General features: G+C 34.8%; 1 protein-coding gene across 1 annotated transcript in view; it reads left to right on the top strand.

Moving 5' to 3' along the window:
* ARID1B (AT-rich interaction domain 1B) overlaps positions 1-27,042 on the top strand; it is a 545,654-nt gene that overhangs the window by 447,919 nt on the left and 70,693 nt on the right. The window contains 1 exon segment of the mRNA XM_074190057.1: positions 9,002-9,181. Within this exon segment, the coding sequence (XP_074046158.1) occupies positions 9,002-9,181 (180 nt within the window).

Genomic DNA, 27,042 nt, shown 5'->3' on the forward strand with positions numbered 1-27,042 from the left:
ATCCTTGAAAGAGGAAAATCTTTTGTATAACTATAACCCTCGATTTCCTTTCAAATTCAATTTCTAGGGAAGTCATCTGCCTTCTGAATATATGAAGGAAATGATTTTTTGCCTTATCCCCATTTATTATTTTTATTAGTTGACATTTTCTTGTTCTATCATGCCATTTATGAAGCTGAAATCCTCCTTAACTAACTTTTCAAAATTCCATCAAAGCTCTCATTAGAGGAATAAGATACCTGATGAAAATATCATTATAGGTTTTCATTTAGCTTTAAATAAAGTACACTCAAGTTTTATTTGTGGGGAATAGCAATAAGCAGCAGGTACAAAGAGTTGTCCATCAAAATGTTCTACAAGAGGAAGGTAGCACTGAATGTGCCTTTGGATGATGAAGGTTTTTCTTGCTGCTTCTGCTGCTAGCATGACCTTGAACAAATTGCTTTACCTTTCCAGTTCTCAGTTTCTTCCTCTGTTTAAGGGGTGTGTGTGTGTGTGTGTGTGTGTGTGTGTCTGTGTGTGTGTGTGTGTGTAAACATACATACATACATTTACACACACACACACACACACACACATATATATATATATATATATATATATTATATATATATATATATATATATATATATATATATAGTTGGATTTGGGATTCTTTACTATCTCTTCAAGTTCTAAATCTCTGTTTCTATGGATGGATTGGGAGTCAAATGGAAAGTTGTTTTTTCTGTCTGTTCACAGGTCCACCAAACCATTTGTCTCTGCCTTGAGTATTGAGCTTAGAATTGGCATCACACAGAACTTAGATGATTTGCATAAGCAAAGGTTGGATATTTTGTCCCCAACTACCATCTGGGTAATCAGTCAGATCCCTCCCTTGATTCCAATTTATCAGTGATAGATGATGTGAATTTCTATGCTACTCAGTCTCTAAGAGGGCCTTGTGGGGGAGGATGGGGAAAACTTTAGATATTAACACATCTCTCTCTACATCCAGGGTGCTGGAGGATCAGGGAAAGAAGTGGGAGCATTTCATCCCGTTAACCTAATCGCACAGCTGGTAGATCACCAGGGGGTCTGGGTTAAAGCCTTGAATGAGTCATTAGTTTCTGTCTTCCTCAAAGCAGTTGATGTTGTAAAGAGAAACAGACAGACAAATAAACACCGAACCTATTAAAATGTAACAGCAATATTTTCTTAATTCCATTTTCTCCAATATCAACCTGGCAGCTATTTCCAAAGAGCAGTATCTTTAACTTGCCTTTCTAGTCAGGCACCCTCTGCTTAGGTGGTGCTGTGTGTGACCATTATTTCACACATGTGGCGAAACATCTTTTGTTGAACTGGCGTGAAGAAACAAGGCGGTCGTTCTGTGAGTTTCAACAGATGCCAACATGAAAATAAATTTAGTGTGTGCCAAAGGAAAAATGTGCTTTGCTTTTGGTGGCTAGGAGAACCTTGAGTATTTTATTGGTACCCTGACAATGCAGCTCTTCTTTGCTTACTTAAAGAAGCAGCTTTGATCAAGAATTCAGTTTTTTGTGCTCCCTAGTAACTGAGTATGTTGAGATCTCTGTCTTGCACTGTTTCTTCCCTCTTCCTTTTTCAATTATTAAATGATTCAGATCTTACATTTAAGTCTTCCCCACCTTTTTTGTTTTTCACCATATTTTGAGAATCCCCAACACTAGGCATATTTGGCATTCTGTCTGAAATGGAAAAACAATGTCTTATTGGAAGCTAGTAAACCAAGGAATTGCCCATTTTAATTCAGTGAATCTTTGTGGTTTCTTGGCTGTGCCAAGAATTATTTCCTCTGCCTGGGCTTTCAAATCTGTTTCATAATGCTGCTACCTTTTAATTAGTGCATTTTCAAAAAAGTATCTGATTAAATTGTAACCTGATTATCTTTTAGGAGATAAAAAATCATCAAATGGTTCATATATCTCCATAGCTAAAGGACTTTACCTTCCTCTCATTATCTCCCCCCGCCAAAACCCCCATATATAGATATTATGTGTATATACATAAACTTGTAGCTAAATAACAATAGTCACACACACACACATATATATGTATTTTAATAATATATAACATTGTTGTTCAGGTGTGTCTAATTTTTGCTGACCTTGTGAATCATACTTTCCATGAGATTTTCTTAGCAAAGATACTGGACTGATTTAACATTTCCTTCTCTAGTGAAACAAGGTAAACAGAAGTCACTTAGACTTGTCTAGGGTCTCATCTGCCAAGGCGACTAGATTTGAACTCAGGTCTTCTTGACACTAGTCCTAGGGCACTGTGCATTGAGCATCTAGCTAATATATAACTTATTTAATAGCTTATAATAATAATTTTTATAGTATCTTTTTATTTGCCAGTTACTGGCACTTTTACAAATATTATATTATTTGATCCTTAAAATAACCTTGACAGGTACAAATAAAGAAAGCAAACTTAAATGACTTCCCCAGGGTGACACAGCTAGTATGAGTCTTAGAAGGGATTTGAATTCCCAGCCCAGTGCTCTATCTACTGCTCTTGATAAGTGCCCATATAAAAATAAATAATAATGTAAACATAATTACTAGTAGTTACCTCTCCAGGTTGTTGTGAGAATCAATTGATAATACATGTACACAGCATTTTAAAATCTTAAAATACTATCAGAATGCTTTGTTGTTGATGTTGGTGCTGTTGTTGTCCTCAACCTTTGTGGAATACTATAGAGAGGTTTGTCCAATTGAACAAAAATTGTAGTTGCTGGCCCTTCTTCCTTTAGACCAACGGTTCTTAAAACCCATGCCATGAAATTTGAAAGGAAAGGCAAACTTTAAAAATAATAAAAGCATATTTCTTTTCTGTTACATACTTATTCCCAGTTTTTGCTTTATTGTTTCTCTTTTAAACATTTGCATATTAAAGCAGAGATTTCTTGTAATAAAATGAGATTTAGGAAATCAGAAAGAAATTTGAGACATAGATTTCATTTAACTTCATCAACTATTAGAGTATAACCTTAATTGATTCATTATTCTTTAGCAAACCAGGAAGAGAATATTGAAGGCTGATGCTTCTGTCCAAGGATGGTAACACACTATGACTCATGGGTGCAGGTTCCCCATACTGTCTCATTTTTAATGCCAATAACTGGAAGAATGTTCAGATATGGCTGAAATAGGATTACAGTGACACTTCCATTATCTGTCATTGTCAGTAAATGAGGTCACTCATGTTAGTATATTTTTCAAGATGACCAAACTTTGCTTGTTTAAATACTATACCATGTATTTTTTATTTTAGAAAGATTTTATTTATTTTGAATTTTACAATTTTCCCCCCCAATCTCGCTTCCCTCCCCCCACCCCCCACAGAAGGCAGTTTGCTAGTCTTTACATCATTCCCGTACTATAGATTTATCTAATTTGAAAGTGATGAGAGAGAAACCATATTCTTAAGGAAGAAATATATAGTTTGAGATAAAGCAGAATTACACAATAAAACAACACTTTTAAAAAAAGTTATAGGTAAAAGTCTTTTGGCTTTGTTCAGACTCCACAATTCTTTCTCAGGATACAAGATGACATTCTCTGTCACAGACATCCCCAAATTGTGCCTGCTTGCTGCCCTGTTAGTATGAACAAGACCATTAAGGTTGATCATTACTATACCATGTATTTAGAATTATTTTAAACATCTTTTAAAACTCTATTTAAAAATTGATTACACTTTGCTGCTTTCTTGAACAAAGTATTTTTGACATGATTGAAGTTTTTATTAATGTTATTTGGGTTTATCCAGAGAATGAGGGATTCTCATTTTTATTACAGGAAATCTCTGCTTTAACATGAAAATATTTTAAGAGAGAAACAAGCAAAAATTTGAACTCATTCTTTAAAAACTGAATCTATTTGTCTTTATGTGTGATTGGGAGATTGGGAAATTATAAAATATCTTTTAAAAAACATGTGATTTAATATTGAAAAGAATCTGTTATTGTACATAATATAATAGTGACCCTTAAGATTATTAAGTTATCAGAACAATTTGTTGTACTTAAAATGACACAGAAGGTTGTGCTTATTGAGTTCTTGTGCCAGGTTTAAAAGTTTTTCAGACTTTTGCTCTCAATTTTTAATCGTCATTATCCCTGAATTCACATATTGTTTGCCTTCAGTAATGCTCCTTCCCCAACTAGTCTGCTATTTCTGGTTTGCTTTCTATCTAACCTAATAAAAGACCAAACTTTTAGAATTTTATTTTTAAATAAGGGTGGGTATGTTTGTATTAACTCTCAGCAGTATTTCTTAAAGTTAAAGTTGATAGCTAAGTGACCTCTAGATATTAACTTCTAGATGACTGTATTTTGCTGAATATAAATCTGTATGATGTTTTGTCTTTTTTACCATGTTTCACATAAAACTTTGCATACATTACTGACCTCTCACCCTATTACTACTGTATGCACATGTGTATGTTCATATACACATACACACACACACACACACACACACACACACAAACATATACAGACACAAATCCAAAGAAGTAATAGTTTTTTACTAATGATTTTGAAGTCTTGACTATGGAACTCTTGCTCTAAATATTTTAAATTTAAGTTATACATACATATATATATATATACACACACACACACACACATATATATATTATATATATATACACACACATATATATATATATATATATAATATGTGTGTGTGTGTTTGTGATCTTATATTAAACCTCTTTTCAGCTTGTCAACATGTTTTTTCTCAACAGTCTAATAAAATAATTTGTTCAAGTATTTCTGGAGATACCCCTTGAGTTCTTTCTATACCTACTTGGTTGAATGAAGTCTTACATTCATCGTGTGTTCTATGTATGAAGTCATAAAGCATTAGACTACAGTGAAGCACAAAACAGAAACAATATGGCTCTTTATTTGCATATGCCAATTTTTAAAAATTTTTAGCAGCTTGAAAATTACTCTTAATGCATCTGAAACAGTTAAGCAAACTATCTGAAAGTATAAGTTGACTTTACTTTATAAATTAGATATGTTTCTGTAAATGAAGCCCTTTATAAGGTGAACAAATCACACCCACACATGATCCCATCCTCAATCATTGATTTTTTTGAGCTTGGATTTTTGCGTATGGAACATATTTTTTCTTTTTTTCATTTCTTTTTAATGGAGTATATTTGGGTGATATTTTATCATCTTTAATGTTTATACATTTTGCATTCCCATCTACAATACTTAAGGCTTATTTTTTTTTTACCATTTTTCAGTTTTGCTTACTAGAAAGTTTTGCTTTTATAAAAAAAATCAGATGGTTTGTAATTAAGGGAAAAGCTTCACACCTTTTTAAAATACAGCTGGATTCTCACAGCTGTCAGTCTGTCTATTCAGAAGCAGTGGAACAAGCTGCTATTTTACAACAGCTTTCTAAATGAAACAAACAGTGCCACACAAGCAACTGGCACATCAGTAGAGATACAAAAATCTGTTTCAAATTTTATTTTCAGAAATCATTTAAGGGAAAAAAGAACTTTCAAGTCTTCCATATTAGTAAAATTAAAGACTTCAGAAAACAAATAACAACCTCAGGATATGCACACACATGTATACACCCCACACAAATGCATAATTCTAACAATGATATCATCTTATTTTTAAAAAAGACACCAGAGGTGAAAGGGTCATCTTTTCCCAAAGAAATCTGAGTACCATTTTTCATTTTAATAATCAACTAATGTCTGAAAAAATAAAGTTTTTTTTTGGTTTCCCTTTATTTAGGAATAGAGACATTATAAAATGATTATAATCTCCTTTGGTAGAAATATTTCTTTCATTTTCAGGTAACTTTTTTTCCCCTTATCACTTATAGTAACTTAATATTTGCAGGGTACTTCATGACTCTTACCTCTTTTTATCCTCTAAACACTCCTGAAAAATAGTTGCTGTTATTAGTCCCTGTTTCATAGAAGAGGGAACTGATTTAAGTTATGTGCTTTTACCAGCATCACTTTACTTAGATCATGCAGTTTCCAGGTCTCATGCTTTATAGAACAAGGATATTGGACCCACGATTTAATTCTTATAGATGAGTAAAGTACTTCATCTACTAATACCAGTTGGCACCTTCTCATACTCAGTATATGCATTCTGTATATTCTTGTGAATGAGTGTACTTTGATACTTATTGAAATATAACCTCCATAGTCTCACTGCCTGGTGTACTAGTCAATGCACCATAAGTGCTTTTTGATCATTGATTTCCTTGTATTTGAATCAGAAATTCCCATCATCAATCTCCACTGTTTACCACGTACCAAATCTGCTCTTCGGATTACCTTGTGGCTATTTCCCATAAAAATCTCAAACTGAACATACTGAGAACTGAAATCTTCCTTCATCTCTAAAAACTAGTTCTTCCTGATTTTCTAATTGTTAATAACAGTGTTATCATCATTTCTGGTCATAGAGTAACATCTCATTTGTGATTACAACTTAGAGTTTGCAACATGATTTTCTTACAACAACCTCTTGACTGACTAAGGTAGGATGAATATTACCACTTTATTGATCAGGGAACTCGTCTTTGGTAAGTTACGTTATTCACACACAATAAAAATCTTAGCTTCCAAATTCTTAGTCTGTTATCCTTTCTATTTTATTATTTATTTATTTTTATCTTTTTCTTTTTGAATTTTGAGTTCAAAATTTTCTCCATCCCTCTCACTACCTGAGTGAGAAGGCAATCAATGTGATATCAATTAAACATATGAAGTCATGCAACACATTTCTATATTATCCATATTTTTAAAGCAAGAAAAATAAAGACCTTGAAAAAATAATATTCTAATTTCACTTGATCAATTTTTCTCTTTGAAGGTGGATAGCATTTTTTTTATCATGACCTTGGAAATTGTCTTGAATCACTGTATTTCCCAGTTAATCAGCATTACAACATTTCTAATACTGTATAGTGATTTACCTGTTCTTACTGCACTTTGTAATAGCACATATAGGTCTTGCCATATTTTTCTGAAACTACCCTCCCATCATTTTTTATAGCACAATATTATTTTATCACAGTCATATGCAATAGCTTGTTCCCTAATTGACAAACACCCCTTAATTTCCAGTTTTTTTACCAACACAATAAGAGCTGCTAGAAATAATTTTGTATATGTTGTCTTGGTCCTTTTCCTTTTAAATCTTTGGGATGGTAGTAGTATTTATTTGGTCAAAGGGTATGAAGAGTTTTAAAGCCCTTTGGGCATAGTTCCTAATCATTCTTCATAAATGGCTGGACCAGTTCATTACTCTACCATTATTAGTGTACCTGTTTTTCACCATCTTCTCTAACATTTGTCATTTTTGATAAGCGTGAGATAGTACCTTAGAATTGTTTTTAATTTTTCTTTCTCTAATAGTGTTTTAAAATATTTTATCATAAAACTAATTGGATTTGATTTCTTCTGAAAACTGCCTGTTTATATCCTTTAACTGTTTATCAAATGGGGAATGGTTCTTGTTTTTATAAGACTCAAATCAGTATATATTTCAAAAATTAGGCTTTTATCAGAGAAACTTATGTAAAAAAATTAGTTCTAATGTAACTTCATTGCCTGTCATACCTTTTAGCAAAAGGTAGTTTCCCTGAATATCTCTTTTAATTAGGTCTATTTTTGCTTTTGATTTGTCTCAGATTGCCATTCCTGATTTTTTTTTAAGTTCAGTTAAGGCATATGAGATTCTACTCCAGCCCTTTATTTTAACTCTGTGTGTGTCTCTCTGTTTCATGTATGTCTCTTGTAAGAAAAATGACTCTTAGATTCTGATTTCTAAAAATTTTGTTACCTGCTTCTTTTTATGGATAAGTTCATCCCCTTCCCCACTCCCTTTCTAATATAACAGTGTAACTAAGCCCTGAAAAGGGCAGATATAAGAGGCATTGCTGATGAAGTAATAAAACATAGCACAGGAGTTTTTTGCCAGTCAGCTTTAACTAAAATACCTGGGAAAATGTTAGAGCAAATCGTAAGTTTGCTGACACTGGGAAGTACATAAGGTTTTATGGAAAAGCAAATAATATCAGGCCAATTCATTTTTATTTTCTGTTAAGGTTTTGTTAAATGAGGGAAAAGAAATATACTAAACTCGTGTAAAGCTTTGGATTCAGCCCTCCTTGTTCATATTATTAATAAGCTGTTTTAGTGCCAAACTGAATGACACAGATATTCAATGGGTATTTGGGCAACATCATTGCAGACTATAGTGGTTGGATAATGCTTCCTGCAAAAAAGTAGCATTTGAACTATAGAATAAGAGAGCTTCAGGTAGGAAAGCTGTACGGAATTCATAATATAAGTAAAATGGTCACAGAAGAAATCAATATGGTATATTTATGAGACATGAAGTAGAAAGAAGGGATGTTCAAAGGGCTTCCAAAATTCTTTTCCCAAGAAGAAATGTAACATGGGCATTTTTGGTTAGAGCTTCAGATATAGTGTTGAGCTAGTTCTCCTATTACTCATTTAACCTTATCTACGGTTCATTGAACTATGAAAGAGTTTTCTGTAGTCTTCTGGGACAACCATAAGGTTTACCCCAGATGATCCTCTACTCAGTTTTGTTTACCTCCTAGTCCAGGAGATTTCTAAACAAGAAAGTTTATTGAAGTTTGTCCTTGGCACAGATGAAGGTTTCAGGAATCATAGAGAAGTCTCATTTAAGAAGAAAAGCTCAGGGGCAGCAGTGGATAGAGCACTGGCCCTAGGGTCAAGAGAACCTGAGTTCAAATCCAGCCTCAAACACTTAGTAATTACCTAGCTGTATGATCTTGGGCAAGTCACATAACCCCATTGCCTTTCAAAAAAAATTAGATTAGTAAGAAGAAAAGCTCATCTGTAACTCCATATTTATATTTTATAGGTGAAAACTTAATGGCATATCAATTTCTACTTTTTATACTTATTTTCCTTATAGGTTTTATGACAGGCACACAAAGGAACCCTCAGATGTCTCAATATGGGCCTCAACAAACTGCACCATCTATGTCACCTCATCCTTCTCCTGGAGGACAGATACATCCTGGAATCAGTAGTTTTCAACAGAGTAATTCTAGTGGGGCTTATGGTCCTCAGATGAGCCAATATGGACCACAAGGTAAATTAAAAAAATTTTTTTTAATTGTGTGTGTGTGTGTGTGTGTGTGTGTGTGTGTGTGTGTATAAAAATATACATAAATACCATCACCCCCCCCCACACACACACACCTATTGGTTTAAAACTCCTAAATAATCTTATTTTTAAGTGACAATGGGAAATATCATATTTTCTTAAAGAACTTATTTTTATGTTAAATTTAGAGGAATGTAAGATCTTTCATTGGTGCAAATTAAGTGTTAAAAGCAGAGAGAAATAGTAGAAATTATTTTGGATTTATCCTCACAAAACTTGCAGTTTCATAACCATACTTTATATCATAGATTCAGAATAGGAAGCAGCCTCAGAAACCATCTCCTTCAATCCTCTCATTTAACAGATAGAGATACTATGACCTAGGGATTTATGATTTACTCAGTTATAGCTATTAAGGGTATAAATATGAAATTGTTCTTGGTATATAAAAGACACAAGTCCAGCTCCCAACTAGTTTTAAAATTTAACTCTTAATGTTATTATTCAGATCCAGATTACTTTTCTCCTTTCTGTAGTTATATATGCTTTCTTTCCCCTGTGATCCAAGAAAACCACACCCTCATATTCCTTTTTAATCTCCTGTTAGACATTTTCATGAGATTTTGACCTTAGAGAAATGAGAAGCTCTTAGCAGCAATTCTTTCATGCTTTTCAAGGGAGAAACTGAAGGATGTTAAAAAATAAATACTTAAAAATACAAACTCTCCTTGTGACATCTCAAATGCAGGTAGGTCATAAGTTTAGAGGTTGATATTTTCTTAAAGACTGTAAAATCCTAAATCACCCTAAATCCTATTTAATATTAATTTTGAATCCTAACCATTTTATCTTATTGACTAGAGTCCAACTGATTCATAAAGTTAGGCATAGTGATCTGAATATTTATAATATTTCCTCATTTTGTAAATGCTTCCTATCTGACCATTAAAACAATGAACAATGCTGCAGATACCAAAGTCACATTAAAATTTTTAATAATATATTAGAAAACCAATAATTTTCCTTTCTTGGGTTTCAAAATCCTTCACTATCTTTATTAAAGAAATTATCTGTTGAATTCCATTTCCTGAGTCATGAAAAGCTTCCTGGGAAAACAAAACTTCCAGGTGGGACAGATTGGTGGGAAAGTATTATTTTAAAATGACTCTTCAATGCCAATTGATTTTATTGTATTTTTCTGCTATCATGAAGAAAGGATAGATAAGATTAGAGTTAGAACTCTCAACTGATTAGCAACAGACTCCTTGATCTTTTACTGCAGAACTTTTCACCCCAGCTAACCAAAAAATTCTCTCTCCTGAAAACTCACAGTACATCCTTTGTACCTTTCTTACAACAATAATGCTCTCTACTTTGCATTGTGGCTCTTAACTGTACAGGTTTTATCTCACCTACTAGATTGTAAACTTCTTCAGAGTAGGTGAGCGGTTCTGTTTTTTGTGTTTTCCATAATATGCATTGAGTGCAGTAGGTTATGGTGGCTGAATGACTGAAATTAATAAACTTGGCTATTCCTTAGTTAACATTTTTTACAGGTCATTGATTCCCTCTCCTCTGTTTGGACTATAAATTCTCACACTTTTATGTATTATGAAGTAGTCTGTAGAGTTTATAACAGTATAGAAAATCATATTACTCTAAAGATCATTTCTTTTTCACAGATTTTTTAAAAAAAGTTATGTGCCCTATTTTTATCTGTTTCATCAGCTCCTACTCACATTGGAACAGATTATTTGTATTCTGTTCATCAGCCACCCTACTATAATCTCTTCCTGGGAAAGCATAAGCCTAAATATTTCCTTCAGCTAATTCTTATAGGACATATTTCAAGTTTCTTCTTCATCCTCATTACTCATCTCTGGGTATACTCCAGTAGTCTATTTCTTTCTTTACGATTTGGTATCCAGAACTGAATCAAGTATATTCAAGTGATCTTGCCTATAATTATACTATCTTCTCATTCTCCTAGATGCCTTGATTCTATTATTGCAGCTTCAGATAACTTTTCAATGATTAAGTTATACCATTGCCATGTTGACCCTAAGTGTACAAAAACCTTCGACTCCTTTTCATATGAGCTATTATCTATTCAAGTTCCCTCTATCTTGTACTTGTGTAAAAACTTGTGTTTTTTTTTAATTTAAGTACCAAACCTGTTTTGATCTCTTTGTAAATCAATTCTTTCAGCTATTTTCTTATCCCTCCCCTCCAGCTTTGTGTTACTCACAAATGTTAAGCGGATGCCATCTCTGCCTTTATCCAAATCATTTACAAAAATGTTGAGCAGTACATTGGGTACTTTTTACCCTGGAATTTAACAAATTTAAACTATTAAGGTAACAGTCGGTGCCTAAGAACAGTAATTTGGTAAATGTTTCTGTAGAACAAAACATGTTCAGAAGCACCACTAATTTGCTTCTCTCAAATAGTAGGATTTAGTCCCTTTTGTTTAGTCAGCTTTTATTTTTAATAGTAGAATCTGTTTTGGAGGTCTAAGGTATTCCAGTTGATTACACTCCAAAAAAATAATAGGTCTGTTGCATGATACCGGTAAATCATTCAGAATAACTTTCTGAAGATGATACAACTATAAAATTCATGATTTGTCAATGCTAAAATTGGCATTTAGCATTTTAAAAAGTCATAAATGTTATTAAATATTTTTATTAACCATTAAACTATTAAACAATGATTTGCATATTAATGCAAGAAAACCATTTAAGTCCCTGGGATTAAAAGTGACACTGATTGTGTCCTGGAAGGAATATTGTTGGGGATTTCCCATCTCATCCAAAACTTTTGAATAGTTGATCAATTTGCATGAGTTTTGTAGAACCTGTCAAGGCAAGAAGGGGGCCTTCATGGGTAGTGGTCTTCACACCTCTTGACTTATCACTCAAATGAGTTCTTAAGATTGAGGCCTAATCCATTAAAATATGTGTCTTACCCAGTCTTATTCTTCAGAGTATATAAAATACTTGAATCTCAGAGTTAGATATGACCTCAGAAGTTACCTAATCCAATTCCTATCCAAAGAGAAATTTCATTTACAGCATCCAAAACATGATTTTTTTTTAATTCCCTCCAAATATGCTAGACATTGTTCTAAGAGCTGGGAATAGGAATAAGAAAAAAAAAAAAGACAGTACCTGCCCCCAGGAATCTTAAAGTCTAATGGGAGAAGACAATACAGAAAATGAAGCTGAAAAGGGAGAACAGGAGAGAATGACATCAGCTTCTTTTTTTGTTGTAGAATTCAAAATACCTTCCACATAACCTAAAATGGCCTAATTTCAAGTCCTGTCATCAATCAGTTTGGATGTCATCTAGCTTCTCAATGTGCTTCCTAAAAAATGAGTCACCCCAAACTAAACATACCCACCAGATGTGGTAGGGAAAGGAGTATAATAGAACAATAATTTCCGTTTTCATATTCTTCTTTTAAGGCATCTTAAGATTGTTATCCTTTTTGGCTGCCACATCACATTATTGACTCAGATCAATGGATAACTTAGGCATGGAGTCAGAAAAACCCGAGTTCATATTCTGTTGCAAATACTTACTAGACTTTGACCCTGGACAGGACACTTAACCTCTCTCAAGTTTTCTCATCTGAGTGAAAAAAAATGGGAATGATAAGACCTACTTCACTGAGTTGTGAAGATAAGATGAAATAATATAATGTGAATCACTTTGCAAACCCTAAAGAACCACATAAATGGTAGTCATTGATGTGATTATAATTATCATCATTATTATTATACTACTAATATCTCCAGGTCTTTATCATGTGAAGTATTATTTGGTCATATTCTCCATCCTTTTGATTGCAAAATTGATATTTTTACATTTGGGTCTGGGATTTTGTATTTATCCCTATTTAATTTCATCTTATTAGAACTGCCCTATCCAGTCCACTGGGATTTTTTAATAACCTAAATCTGTTTAATACTCTGAGCTTGTGAATCAGCATGTTAGTAGTTGCTACAAGTTTTTTGGCATTTGAAGATTTTGTAAGCATTCCATTTATGTCTTTATCTAAGTAATTGGCCAAAATGTGGATTAGACTAGGACCAAGGACAGAGCCATTGCTTCACTAAATATCACTCTTGGGGTCTTGTTCATCTGGTTGAAATTCACAACTTGTACAGTCAATCTAGAATCACATATTTCCACTCATGAGGTTGTCTTAATGATAATTGATTTTTACATACAATTATTTATCCTATTTATTTCAACATTAATCTTCACATCACTTTGAGGTTAAGTCCTTTGGCTATTATTGTTTCCTTGTTTTATATATATATCACATAAGTTCAAGAAAGTAATTTTCCTATGTCCACATAACTAGTAAGTGCCAGATGCAGGAACTTTTTTTCTCAATTACTCTAAAGTCTAATATTAATATCAAACTGTCTCTTGATGTAGAAGACAAGCCAGGAAATCAGACCATCCCCTAGGATACCATTTTTCTTAACCTGTGAAAGGGAAATGTGCTTTTATTGAAATGGGATGGTTGACTAACCTGGCACATATTGATCACTAGTGTGCTCCCTAAAACCTTCACGCCATCCTTTTGTGGTAGCTGAAATAGTGTTATGTATAATCCCAAGCCTGAAGTTAGGAAGACCTGAATTCAAATATGGCCTGACCAAGTCACTCAGCCTCTTTTTGCCTCAGTTTCCCCAATTGTAAAAAGATGATAACTCCTGTCTCCCAGGATTGTTGTGAGGATCAAATATGATAATATTTGTGAAGTACTCAGCATAGTGCCCACCATATTTCCTCTAATAATTAATCTTAATAAAAATTTCAATACTGAGGTTTTTCCAAGAATTGAAATCACAACCACTAAGCTTTTTTTTTGAGCCTACCTTTTTCTCATCCTTTTTGGAATGAGAACTGTCTGACTCTCGTGCTGCATTCATTTTCTCAGCATGACTTTAAGAGATCATAAATGGTGACAATCTCATTCACAGGTTCTTTCTGTAACTCATGATAAGGTACATTCAATCCTACTGACTCAGGTTCATTGATAGTAACTGTAGGTAGTCTTGGTATCTCTTCTTATTAGCTGTTTATGTTAACTGAATTGCTTTATACTTCCCAGTCAGAAGTTGATTCTCTCCTTTTGAAGGACAACAAAAGCAATGTAAGAGCTGAATAATTCTGTAGCACCACCCCCCTCACCTGTTGATTGTTATCTTCTTCTTAGCCTCTACATAGATTATTTTTTAGCACATCTGTACTTTTTATTGTCCTTAGCATTCATCACCATCTTCAGTGCCTTCTGAATATCAGTGCCTTTGGTATTGCTTTAACAATACCATTCCACTTTATTCATCCTCATTCTTTTCCACTATTTTGTCTTTGTTGATATAATTTTTTTAACATTCTATACATACAGATATTAAAAATTCTGTTCAAAAAGGGAAATTTCTTAATCATATCTAAGACAACTCTATATGTTCCTTGGGAGCCTATCATCATGACTTCAACCAGGAAGCATTCAAATTTTTTTCCATTGATATTTTATTTTTCCAATTACAAGTTGTGAAAGTGTTTCAACATTCATCTGCTTGCATGTTTATAAGTTGCACAGTTTTCTACCTCCCATCCTATTCCCCTCAGAGGTGAACAAGCTAGTATATGTTCATTTGTGATTAACCTGTTTACATTTTGTGTATGAGAAATTAGAAATAAGGGGGAAACCATGGAATAGAAAGGAAAAACAGAAGACAAGAAGATTTTAAAAAGGTGAACATAGTATCTGTTCAGGTTCTGTGGGGTTTGTTGGCTTGGGTTTGTTTTTGTTTTTGTTTTTTGTTTGGTTTTCCTCTGGATATAGATGGTATTGTCCATAGCAGGACTCCCAGGTTTGTCCTAGCTCTCTGAATTGCTAGAGGAGCTGCATCCATCATAGATGGTTAACTCCCAATGTTGTTGTTATTATGAACAATTTTCTGTTGGTTCTGCTTGCTTTTCACTTGGCTTCAGTTCCTGAAATTCTTTACATGCTTCTTTAAAGTTCAACCACTTATGATTTCTTATAGAACAATAGTACGTCTTAACATTCATATGCCATAACTTGTTCAGCCATCCCCTAATTGATGGGCATCCCCTCAATTTCCAATTTTTTGGGAGGCATTCAATTTTTGATTGAATAAGTAAATCTGTGCAGAAACTAACAAGCATTGGGGAAGCTAGGTGGTGCAGTGGATAGAGCACTGTCCCTGGATTCAGGAGAACCTGAGTTCAAGTGCAGCATCAGATACTTAATAATTACCTAGCTGTATAATCTTGGGCAAATTACTTAGTCCCATTGCCTTGCAAACACCCCCCCCCCAAAAAAAAAATAAACCCAACAACAACTAATAAGTACTTAATAATATTTGCTATGTGTCAGACACTGCCAAGTATAAGGGATTCAAATCAAAAGCAAAAAAAGCCCTTCCCTTCAAGGAGTTTACTATTTTTAGGAAGAATTAATAGATAGTGAAATAGATGATAGAAAGATACTTATATTCATAAATTTGAGGCTCAGATGATAAACACCTATTAGGTGTTGGGGGAACTATTAGATTGGGGGACTTCTACAGTTAATGGTAATTGTAATATAAATATAACTGAGTCTCAAAAGAAAGTCATTTTAAAAAATGGAGTTGAGAAGGGAAATCATTTCAAAAATAGGAGTGGTATGGGGTGAGGCTGGGGGAACCACTGTCAGTATAATGGATGGTGGTGGGAAATAGAATTTTGTTTTTCAGTAAAAGGGAAAAGGACAGTTTGATTATATTGTAGAGTGCATGGAGAAGAATAGTGTATTAAAAATTAGGAATATGGGAAAGGTCCTTATTGTGAGTGAAGAGCTTTAAATGTCAGGCAAGAGATGTCCAGGTTTAATGTTAGTGGTAACAGAGAATCATTAAACCTCATATAGAATGGGAGAAGGGGAGACAAGGGCTGTCATATCTGTATTTTATTGTGAAGATTGAATTGAACTTGGCATGTCAGAGAATTTGAGGCAAGGAGTCCTGTTAGAAGGTAAAAAGCAATGAAAACTTGAACTATGGCAGTGACAGTATTAGGAAAGACGTGTATATAAGAGGGTCTGTGAAGGAATAAATTACAAGATTGTGCAACTTGCTTTGATGTTTGGAATAAATGAATTAAAGGAGTTCAGGGTGAGGTTGAGTTAGGGTGACTCAAAGAATATTGACCATGATGGTACTCTAGAACTTCAGAAAAGGGGTGGAATTTTGAGTGAAAGTTTCTGTTCTTAAAATATTGAATATTAGATGCCTGTGTGACATCCATTTCTGAATTTTCAATATACTGCTGGTTATATGGGACTGTAGTTTGAGACAGCAACCAGCCTAATCTAATCTTGATTAGTAGATTTCTGAATCATCTACATAGAAGTGATCATTGAACCCAGGGGACTAAAAATGTAGAGAGAATAAAGAAGAGGTGCCCAATTTTTTTTCATCATAATATGACTGAACATCCAGCTTGGAAAATTTGGAAGGAATGATCAGACAAAAAAGGAGAATCAGTAAGTAGCAGTCATAAAGACACACACAAAAAAGGAATTTAACAATGTCAAATGCTGCAAAGAATTCCAAAAAAAGATTATTAAACATTTCTTATTTTGAAGAAAGCAGTTTCAAGTTTAGTGATGAAGTCAGAGACCTGTTTTCAGAGAATTTAGAAAAGATGAAGGGAGAATTGATTATGGTAATAGGCAACAGAGAAGGAACCAGATAAACAGTGAAGATTTGAGAGATGATTGTAGAGACTGCTAGTTGGAGAAGATGGCATTAGATGAGATCTAAGAGTATAGAAAGCCTGGCTTTGGCAAACAAAAAAAACTACCTTATCCTCAGAGATGAGGATAAAAGAAGGAATAGAAGAGGAGGAAAGATGATTTCAGAGAGATCTGAGAAGAGGAGGAAGAAGAATACCATTAAGTATATTGGAAAGTCTTCCCCACTGATGGGCTAGGAGTGGCATGAAAAAGGTGACTTGGTAAGAAAATGAATGAATTGGAGCATGATAGGATTGTTTCTCTGTAGTGAAGGCCCTATTGAGATTAGAAAATATTATAAATGTATGTTCCTTTATGGGTGTTGGCAAGATTGAGAATATGACTATCCCTCTGTGTAATTGAGATTAATCATAAATTTGGTGCAGGAAGGGACTTTTGAGCTACATCTACTTCATTCCCCCTTTGTTTTATGGGTAAGTTAACTACAGGGGAATACTAAGGGTAGTGACCTGCCCAAGATTACATAGATGGTATCCTATGTGGAATATGAACACACATCCTTTGACTCCCAAACCAGTGCTCTTTTCACTAAAACACATTCTTCCTACATGTGACATAGGTTGTGGAATTCAAGTAGAAATAATGGAAAATTTGGAAATTTAAGGGTTAAAAAAATTCCATTGAGATGTTTATTGAAATCCCATAGTATTAGAGCAGAAATTGACAAGAAGGGGAAGATGATGATGATAATGATGATGATGATGATGATGATATACAAGGAATATTTATTCTTATAGCACAACCTGGAAGTTGTTGGGGGTAGAGATAAATACAGAAATATGTAAGTAAAAATTTAATTAGTACTGGAAAGAATATTCAGAGATTCAGTGTCATTTGGAGAGATCCAGATCTCAGTGAGTACCAGGAGATGGAAGGAGGAAAAGAAGTTTGTTTATCATCTATTGGGCTTGTGTAGATTGACACATGGCAGGGAGGGAACAAGGTTGAAATGTGGCAATAAGGGAAGTTATGGTTGGCAGGGATCTTTGGCAGTTGGAACTTAAATATCATAGGGAAAGGGTAAGTATATAGGGTAGGAGTATGCTAACCATTAGAGAGTCCAAGTAGAGTGGTAGTGAGGTCTCCTAATGAAGGCAGGTGATGAGAAGATTCAGGTTCAACTCTTGAGGTTTCTGGGCAGCCTACAACTGCCAGACTTTCCATGTTGCTGAATCCTGGGTTGCTCTATTCTAGGGCATCAGAAAGACCTTTAGGAAGGCTTCAGCAGGTATAGTGATCAGGGGAAAGCCCCTTCTAACTTTAGGTTATCTAGCCCGAGCAGGGAAGCTGGAGATGCCTTCAGGGAAAGGGGAAACCTGGTAGGAGGCAAAACACAGTGCATTTCCCATGTAGAATTTTAACTCTTGAATCTTCAGGAAGACTAACTAGGAGACTGTGTTATGCCCCACCCCTCTCCCACCTGCCCCAATGAAATCCTGATTGTGTTGAGCCCCTCACACTGATCTGGAAATCTCATTATTAAGGATGAATTAATCCAACCACCTCACCTCAACCCATTTTTTTTGCTCTTGGGCATCACTCAACCTCATGTGATACAGCATGAGGACAATGAGGAACAAGACCTTACTGCATAGATTATATTCTTCCAAAATCAAGAAAATTTATTAAGGGTAGAATAATGAAAGTCCACTGCTAATTTAAAATTTCCGATAATTGGGGTGGCTAAGGTGGCACAATGGATAAAGCACCGGCCCTGGAGTCAGGAGTACCTGGGTTCAAATCCAGTCTCAGACACTTAATAATTACCTAGCTGTGTGGCCTTGGGCAAGCCACTTAACCCCATTTGCCTTGCAAACAACCTTAAAATAATTCTGATAATAGTTACCCTTCAAAGTTTGCTTTGTATATTGTTGAGAGAAATAGGACTGTTCACTTAATTTTTCTTCTCAAAGTTATGATAGTGATTTTTCTAGAAATTTCAGCTTCAGTATCTAGTATTTACTTGCCTAAATTTTAATTCCAGGTGTATTGGAACTTAGAATCAATTGGTCATAGAGATAAAGTGGGCAAAGAGTTCATGCGCCTGTGTTCCAAATGTGGCTGTGCCAGGCTGTACCCACTTGAAAAGTGTGGGCTCTTGGACTTGGCTGCCTGACATGTCCAGCTGATGTAGGCTGGCCCAGCATCTGCTGCATTCATTGTGTTTAATGCTGGATCCATCTGTTTTCTGTCAAAGCTATTGCCAACAAATTACTGATCTATTAGAGAAACATGGAAATAAGATTGTACTTCTCATTCCTGGCTTTTTGTCTCCTATTTTGTTTGGCTTTTATAGAACCTTACATTTTTACCGCGTGTGTGGCTATGTTAAGACATCATAACTGGTATAGAGTATTGATTGTTTACTCTACAAAAAATTAGTTTATAAAATAAGAAAGAAATATAGACCATTTTCCTAGCCTCTTCCTCTTCTCTCCAAAAAAAAAAAAAAATCAAAAATCTCTTTTTAAGCTTTGATTGACCAGTTTTTACCCAGGTATGTTAGAGCAAGTCTTAGCAGTTTCAAGAAAAAGGAAAAGGAGTTTTTCTGTTACTGCTATTGAAAAGAGGCCTCTGTGATTATAACATATTTCCTTGACATGTACCACTGGATGCCAAATCATGAAACCTGATTGATTGAAGAAAGAAAATAGAGATTGGGTGCACATTATAATCTGTGTGTATGCATGTATATGTGGGTGTGACTTATATTTATTATAGTCAACATATATTCTACCCCATTACAGTATGCTTTCTGGTATCTAGCACAGAGCAGCTGCTAAATTAAACAGAGCCATTGAAGCTGAGTTTTTCCCGGCACAGCTACATCATTTGAACTGAAAAAGGATTGTAATACAAAAAAGATACAGAGTAACCTATGAACCTGTCTTTTTTTTTCTCCTTTGTGTTCATATAGTCATTGATTGTCAAATAAAGATGAGGTACAGGAATAGAGTAATTCAGGAGACCTCTTTCTTTATTATTCCATATTGTGGAGATAGTCTCTACAACACACACATAAATGTTGGGTTTCTAAAACAAGATTAAAGTGTTATTTCATTTCCTTCCAAAGCAAAGGGCACATGTGTTTTCACTGAAGGTTTCTAACCAAATGAGACAGTTATGAGGATTTGGGGGAGAAGGGTGCAACCTGGCTACAGACTAACATCATGAATGTATGAATTAATTATGTGTGCATTCAAACAATGAATTAGTTTACTTTTAATAAAAGCAATGTGAGGACAAAGGTCTGTTTTTCTACTCTTGATTATAGGAGAATGAGGGGGTGTAAGGTCATAGAGGAGGGGAAAAGAAAACTTTTACTCATTATTCCGAAGCTAGGCTGATTTGTTATTTAAATAAGCTTCAGAATAATGAGTAAAAGTTAGCATATCTGACTCTCTACACCCCTCCCCCAACAAGGATTACAACACTTTCTATTAAATCAAGTGTGATGTCTAAAAAAAAAGACTAAACCATAACTTGCATAATAAAACTGGACTTTCATAAACTGCTTTTCAAATCACCTTGCCATCAGGAAGGGCAGCTGAAACTAGTGCCAGACCTGGAACTGGAAGACCTCTCTTCATGAGTTCAGATCTGACCCCAGACATTTATCAGTTGTGATTCTGGACAAAGTCTCTTCACCCTGTTTGCCTCAGTTTTCTCAACTGTCAAATTAACTGGAGAAGAAAACCACAAAGATCACTTTAGTATCTCTTCCAAGAAAAGCCCCAATGGGGTCCCAAAGAGTTAGCAGGACTGAAAAAATGATTGAAGGATAAGCACCATCAGGAAGTCTTAGAAAAATACAAAACATAAAGACTTCAAATATATACAAAATCATTTCTGGAAGCAATGGTGAACTCTAGTAAGGGAGGAAATGGGACACTGAACAAAGCAGAGATAAGCATGGAATGATTCCCATTTATGGGGAACAGTCTATACACAGGTACAGACAGAAGAGATGGGATATTATTATGTGTGAGGGACAGCAGATAACCCAACTTGACCAGACTCAATTGCATGAAGAAGAATTTTATGTAATAATCCTGGGAATTTGCCTGAGTCAAATTGTGAAAGGCTTTAAATGCCAAAATAAATTTGTTATTCCAGAATCAACTGGAAGCCACTGAAATTTCTTAATTAGGGGAGTAACATAGTTAGGCTAGTGATTTTTTTTTTGAAGTGTATCAGTTTTTATTGCTGAGAGTCAAGAATGATTGGAACTGGGAAGCCTGGTTACAAGGAGATCATTTAGGAGAATACCATAGTGAGGTGAGAGCTGATAAGAGTCTAAAATAATGTTTTTCCCCTTGCATCTCAAACATTGAGTATAAAAAAAGATTTAAAGTGATATGCTTCCCTGGAAAGTCAGTTTTAACTATTTGCAATTTTTATTATAGCAGAGGTACTTGAGATTATTTCCAAAGGGATTTTTCTCAGAGGGACCTCAGATGCCAAAATTTGGATGATACTCCTAATCCCCAGAAGAGATTAAAAATAGAGAAGCCCTCTTATTTTAGTAGACTAAATTCTGCTAGGCAGTTTATAAACCTGAATGACCTAGGACCTTAGGAAGTCTACCTTCAGTTCCTTCTCATTTCTGCTCTGTCACCTATCCCAAGGTGGGAGGAAAGCAGTTTGTTAGTGTTTATTCAGTGTCTCATCTATGGGTTTTGAGTTATCAGGAAGGCCAAACTATTGTATTTTTTTCCCTCCAAGTTACCACTCAGCCTGAGGTTTGCTAGCTAGGTTACTCAATGGATAGAGTCCTGAACTTGTTGTCAGGAAGACCTGAATTTGAATGGTGCTTCAGATACTAGCTGTGTGACATTTGGTAAATCATTTGATTTCTCAGACCTCAGCTTCTACCTAATATAAGGATGATAACAATAATAACAATAATAGCAATAATAATAATAATAACAACAACAACAATAATAATAATAATAATAATAATAATACCTACCTCACAAGGTTGAAGATCAAATGAGATTGTGTGTGTGTGTGTGATCACTATTTTAATGCAATTTGTTGTGTTTTTGTTCCCTAAGTATTTTATTTTGTCTACATAAAACATTGTTTTCAGAAAAAAATCCACAGATTTCACCGGACTTTCAAAGATTATCTATGACACAAATAAAGGTCAAGAAGCCCTCTTTCAATATAATAGAGGATAATTGGCTTGATTTAATATTATATGTGATCAATCAAGGCTTTTTCTCCCAATGTTGTCTCAGTTTTCAGAAGAAGCAGGTGATGGATGGATGACCAGCATAATTGCCAGTGTTGAGTATTTTTACAGTTATTATCATTTATTACTGTTATTATTGTGGCCTTTGTTTTCTAAGCTCCTACCTCAGGGTCTTAGGCTTATTAAGTGTTAGATAAACTTGTGTTTATTTTCAGTAATGTTATTTTTTAAAAGATCATTTGATGGGTAGGACGTAGGTCAATGGATTGGGTAGGTGAACAGATGGATGGGAGTACATATGTATGCATCTCTCTATGCACCCTTTGCATAGTTTCTCAGTAAACATACCCATGCATACTCATGAGAACATCGTGAAGGCTTTTTCTGGTTTTAATGGAGCTGCTCATCCTTTTGAGGCCTTGGCTAGTATTATAGTCTCATATTGGAATCACTGTCGTGTTTCAATTTTTTTTTTCAAAATACTGTGATTAATGTTTAGTGGACCCTGGGCAGAGAAGTAATGCTTTTAATCCCAGCAGTGTTCCTTGTGAGGAAAAAGGATACTTAGAAAGGGCAAGAAGATCCAACAGTCCTTCCATAATTAAGCCAGACTAAATGAGGTTTCTAGCAGACTTATATGTGTTATGCTATACATATCTGTTGTCCATCTTTTCTGCAGTCCCACAAGGCAGGAATAGATTTGAATTTATAGAAATATGATCTTGCTACATCACTGGTTGTGGGTGGTAACTATTCCTTCCCACAGACCTGTTTTCTCGCTAAACTTTTACTTTTTAAATATTTGTTATTTTTCTAGCAACAGAAGGGAGAAAAATATGTGTATATACATATATATGCAGATACACACACACACACACACAACTTCTTTATTTTTGGACACCTTTGATACATTCTGGAATCTTCTTCCAATGATTTGGGCACCTTTGATACATTCCGGAATCTTCTTCCAAAGATATATATACTGGGTTTGGTGTCTAGGAGCAACACTAGCCAGTGGGGTGAAAAAAGCGGGGTATGAGGAGGCACCAGGAAAATATAGAATTCATAATAGATTTTTAATCTGTATATGCAACACATATTCAGAATTATAAACCACAAGTCCATGAATTCCCATATGTTCCCAAATCAGTCTGGCCAGGTGACTTTAGTCATGGAAGTAATGATATTATTGGATTGATGGTTAGTTAAGAGCTAGTTAGTTTTACTTTTTTAATAGCTCACCTCAGACCAGGCATCTCAAAATCTAGCATTGGACACAAAGACGATTTCTGTACATGCTAATTAATCAGGAAAACTTGCTCCCCAAAGTCAGTATTCCAGTTTCCATGTCCCTACCTTATTCATCATGGGCCCTGTTTATCATTTGTATTATATGACCAATAACTAACATTCGCATTGCACTCCCAGGTTTGTACAGAGCATTGCATATATTTGTCATCAGAAAACACCCGGGGGTGGCTAGGTGGTGCAGTGGATAGAGCACTGGCCCTGGAGTCAGGAGGACCTGAGTTCAAATGTGTCCTCAGACACTTAATAATTAACTAGCTGTGTGGCCTTGGGCCAGCCACTTATTAACCCCATTGCCTTGTAAAAAAAAAAAAACCTAAAAAAAAAACCACCCTAGTTGGCAGGAGCTGTTCTTTCCCCATTTTATAAGTGATGAAACTGAGACAACCAGAGGTTAAGTGATCTGCCCAGGATCACACACCTGAGAACAGATTTGAACTCAGATCTTACTGACTTCCGTCCAGCATTCCACCCCTTTTCTTCTTCCCTCAACCTCTTAGGATCCTTGGCTTTCTTCAGTGCTCAGATAAGGACCCATCTCACCTTCTGAAAACCTTTCCTGATCCTCCCTGTGCTTAGTGTGCTAGCAAACTGCCTTGTATATATATTTAATTAGTGTCCATGTTGTATTTCTTACTTGTGGGAGAAGGTAAACTGCTAAAAAGCAAGAGGAGGGTGCTGTGTGGAATATCAAATATTAAATAAAGGTGAAGTACTTTGTAAACTTTAAAGCATAATTGCTGGTGTTGAGTATTTTTACTGTTATCATCATTTATTACTGTTATTGTAGCCTTTGTTTTCCAAGCTCCTACCTCAGGGTCTTAGGCTTATTAAGTGTTGGATTAAGTGCGTTTATTTTTAATAATGTTATTTTTAAAAAGGTCATTTGAGATTATTTACTTTATGGATAGTTGCATCTTCATCAGTCAGATAGTAATCAGTACATATTTATTAAGAACCCCAATATAGGTTAAACAATGTACTAAGCACTGGGGATATAGAAAAGGGGCCACAAGACGGCCCCTGCCCTTGAGGAGCTTACAATCTAATCTTAAAGATCATAACATCAAAAAAAAAGGTCATAACATCAATAAGGTTTCCTTCCTTTTTTATTTAACCTTTTGATATATATCATTTCTATTTTAAATTCAAAATGATTTATTAAAAAAATTACCATATGATATCAGACCAATCAATGTCTATTAAATGAGGAAATATTTGGAAATATTTCCTACACTAGAGAACAGCCTTAATGATCAAGAGTAGCAGAGGGTTTTATTGTGGCCATTTTTTTGTTTTCTTTTTTTAATGTGTCCTTTTCTCATACAATATACATATCTTCTGAAGCAGCTTATACTGCCCCCCCCCCCCCCCCCCCCCCGCAAGGTCCATCACCTTGCACACTTCTGGTTTTGTATATAGCTATTGAATCTATGTATATAATCATTCCTTACTGCATTTATCCCATTAAGTGGATATTTAAATTTTCCCTTCACATTCCCACAAGCAGTGTGGTGCATAGCTGCTCCAAAAACATGAGGACAAAAATAGAGCTTGTTTTCTCTGCCATTCCGTATAATCTAGCTGGCTAGTAAGAGATAAGGTTAGTGAATAGTTTTATACATAATTTTAATACCAGTTCATAAAACCACCCATATAAAAATATTATGTCTAATAGTTTGTTTCTAAGTATAGTATATGAATTTGAAATATGTTTTACCATCACCATAGGTTTCTTGGTTGATACAGAGAAGTAAGTTGATCCCATAAATGTGGCTGAAATTGTATCCACTCATAACACTGCTGTTTCTTAATATTTTTTCCTTTAAAATATCAGCCATGTTATGGATTAAATAGGGTTTAGGATTCACTATCCTATAAAAACTTCTTCAAGATCTTCTATTTCAGAGGTGCTGGATACAGCCTACTGATAAGCTTCTCCAAATTAAGTTAGTCTAATCCTCACAGGACAGCCATAGAGGTCATCACTGGTTCTGTATGGGAACCATTCCAGCTTGGTGGACTCTGCCAGTGTTTGTCCTGTTGTGTAGCCTTCAGGCTAGAGAGTAGGATGCTGAGCCTTGGACACATTCTGAAAGTTCAATTAGATTTACAGGGACTAGAAACCTCACCATTTGGTAGTATCATGTTTCTACTTGAGCATCCAGAGAAAAATGTTTGTCTTTCACAGTAAAACAAAAACAAAAACTCTTTCTGGGAATGGAGGGAGTGTTTCTAGATGACCACCAGGTTTCATTTACTGTTTAAAGAACCAAAATACATAGGTGTTTTTAATTGCCATTTATAAGCAGTCATTCTAAACATGTCATAGTCATCCATGCATGCAGCCTTAAAACAAAAGTATGCTGAACATAATGTTTAAACTTTTCTTAATGATTCAGGATTATTTTTAATATATCGGTTATTACACTACACTGTTATTAAGTCATTTTCTCAGTCTCTTAAGGGGCATAAGGCTATTTACCCTTGAACTAAATACCCTTGATGTCTGTTCTTTTTTATATAGTTTTCTCTTTCCTTCAAGTCTTGTCAGAAGGCAGTCATTAGGGAGTATTCTCCCTCTCCTCTTCTAATTGATTTTTATGGAGTTGGGATCCATAAATCTTGGCTTCTTGAATTCAGTTGTGGAACAGAGACCTTGATTGAAGAAGCTCTCTTATGCATCAAGTATTTCTGATTTATTTAGTTCATGGACTAAATGTGACTGAACCTTTTTTTTTATTCTATGAAACTTATAAGAAACAAGGTAACAGGTCAGGTTAGTGCCAAATTCCTAAATAGATGATTAGTTACTTTATATAATTAATAACGATCAGACATTTCTAAAGAATTTTGTAGTCGTGTGGATCCCTTGGTATGTGTATGCTTAAAATTGTTATTCTTATAATTGGGTAATATCCGAGATACTTAGCCATCACATAGAGAATGTAAATTTACCATAAAGTAAAATAGTATCTCTGACATAATAAGTTAAAATTATACTTCTGAAATTAATTTCTCAAAAATTGGTTTATAAATATATGCATAAATTAATAGAGCTATCATTAAGAATTTTTTTTTATATGGACAAGAGGCTACTCAGGACAGTATTGAGGGAGTAGTGAAAACAAGGATAATGTGGCCACACAGAGGATGTTCCCAAAGTTGTCCTGTGTCCTATGATTGGGGGGGTGGGAAGAAATCAAGAGACATGGTAGTGCATTAGATAGTCCAACTATAATTACCACAAGAATAAATGGTTCGTCCTATAGACTGACCTGGGAAGATGAATGAGAAGGAACAGGTGAGCCCACTCAGAGAAGAACATAGACGAAAGGACCCTGGAGCTGGGTCTATTGAAAGAGCAGTCTTGCTGTAAAAAAATTTTCCTTCCCCCTCCATATTGGCACCCTAGGGTTAAGTCTTGTAGTCCCTTCCCAGTTATAGCTCCACCATTTAAGCAAAGGTAGAAGCTGGAAATCAAGGAAAAGA

This window comes from Macrotis lagotis, chromosome 5 (genome assembly GCF_037893015.1).
Source record: "Macrotis lagotis isolate mMagLag1 chromosome 5, bilby.v1.9.chrom.fasta, whole genome shotgun sequence".
In the NCBI taxonomy this organism is placed as follows: Eukaryota; Metazoa; Chordata; class Mammalia; order Peramelemorphia; family Peramelidae; genus Macrotis; species Macrotis lagotis.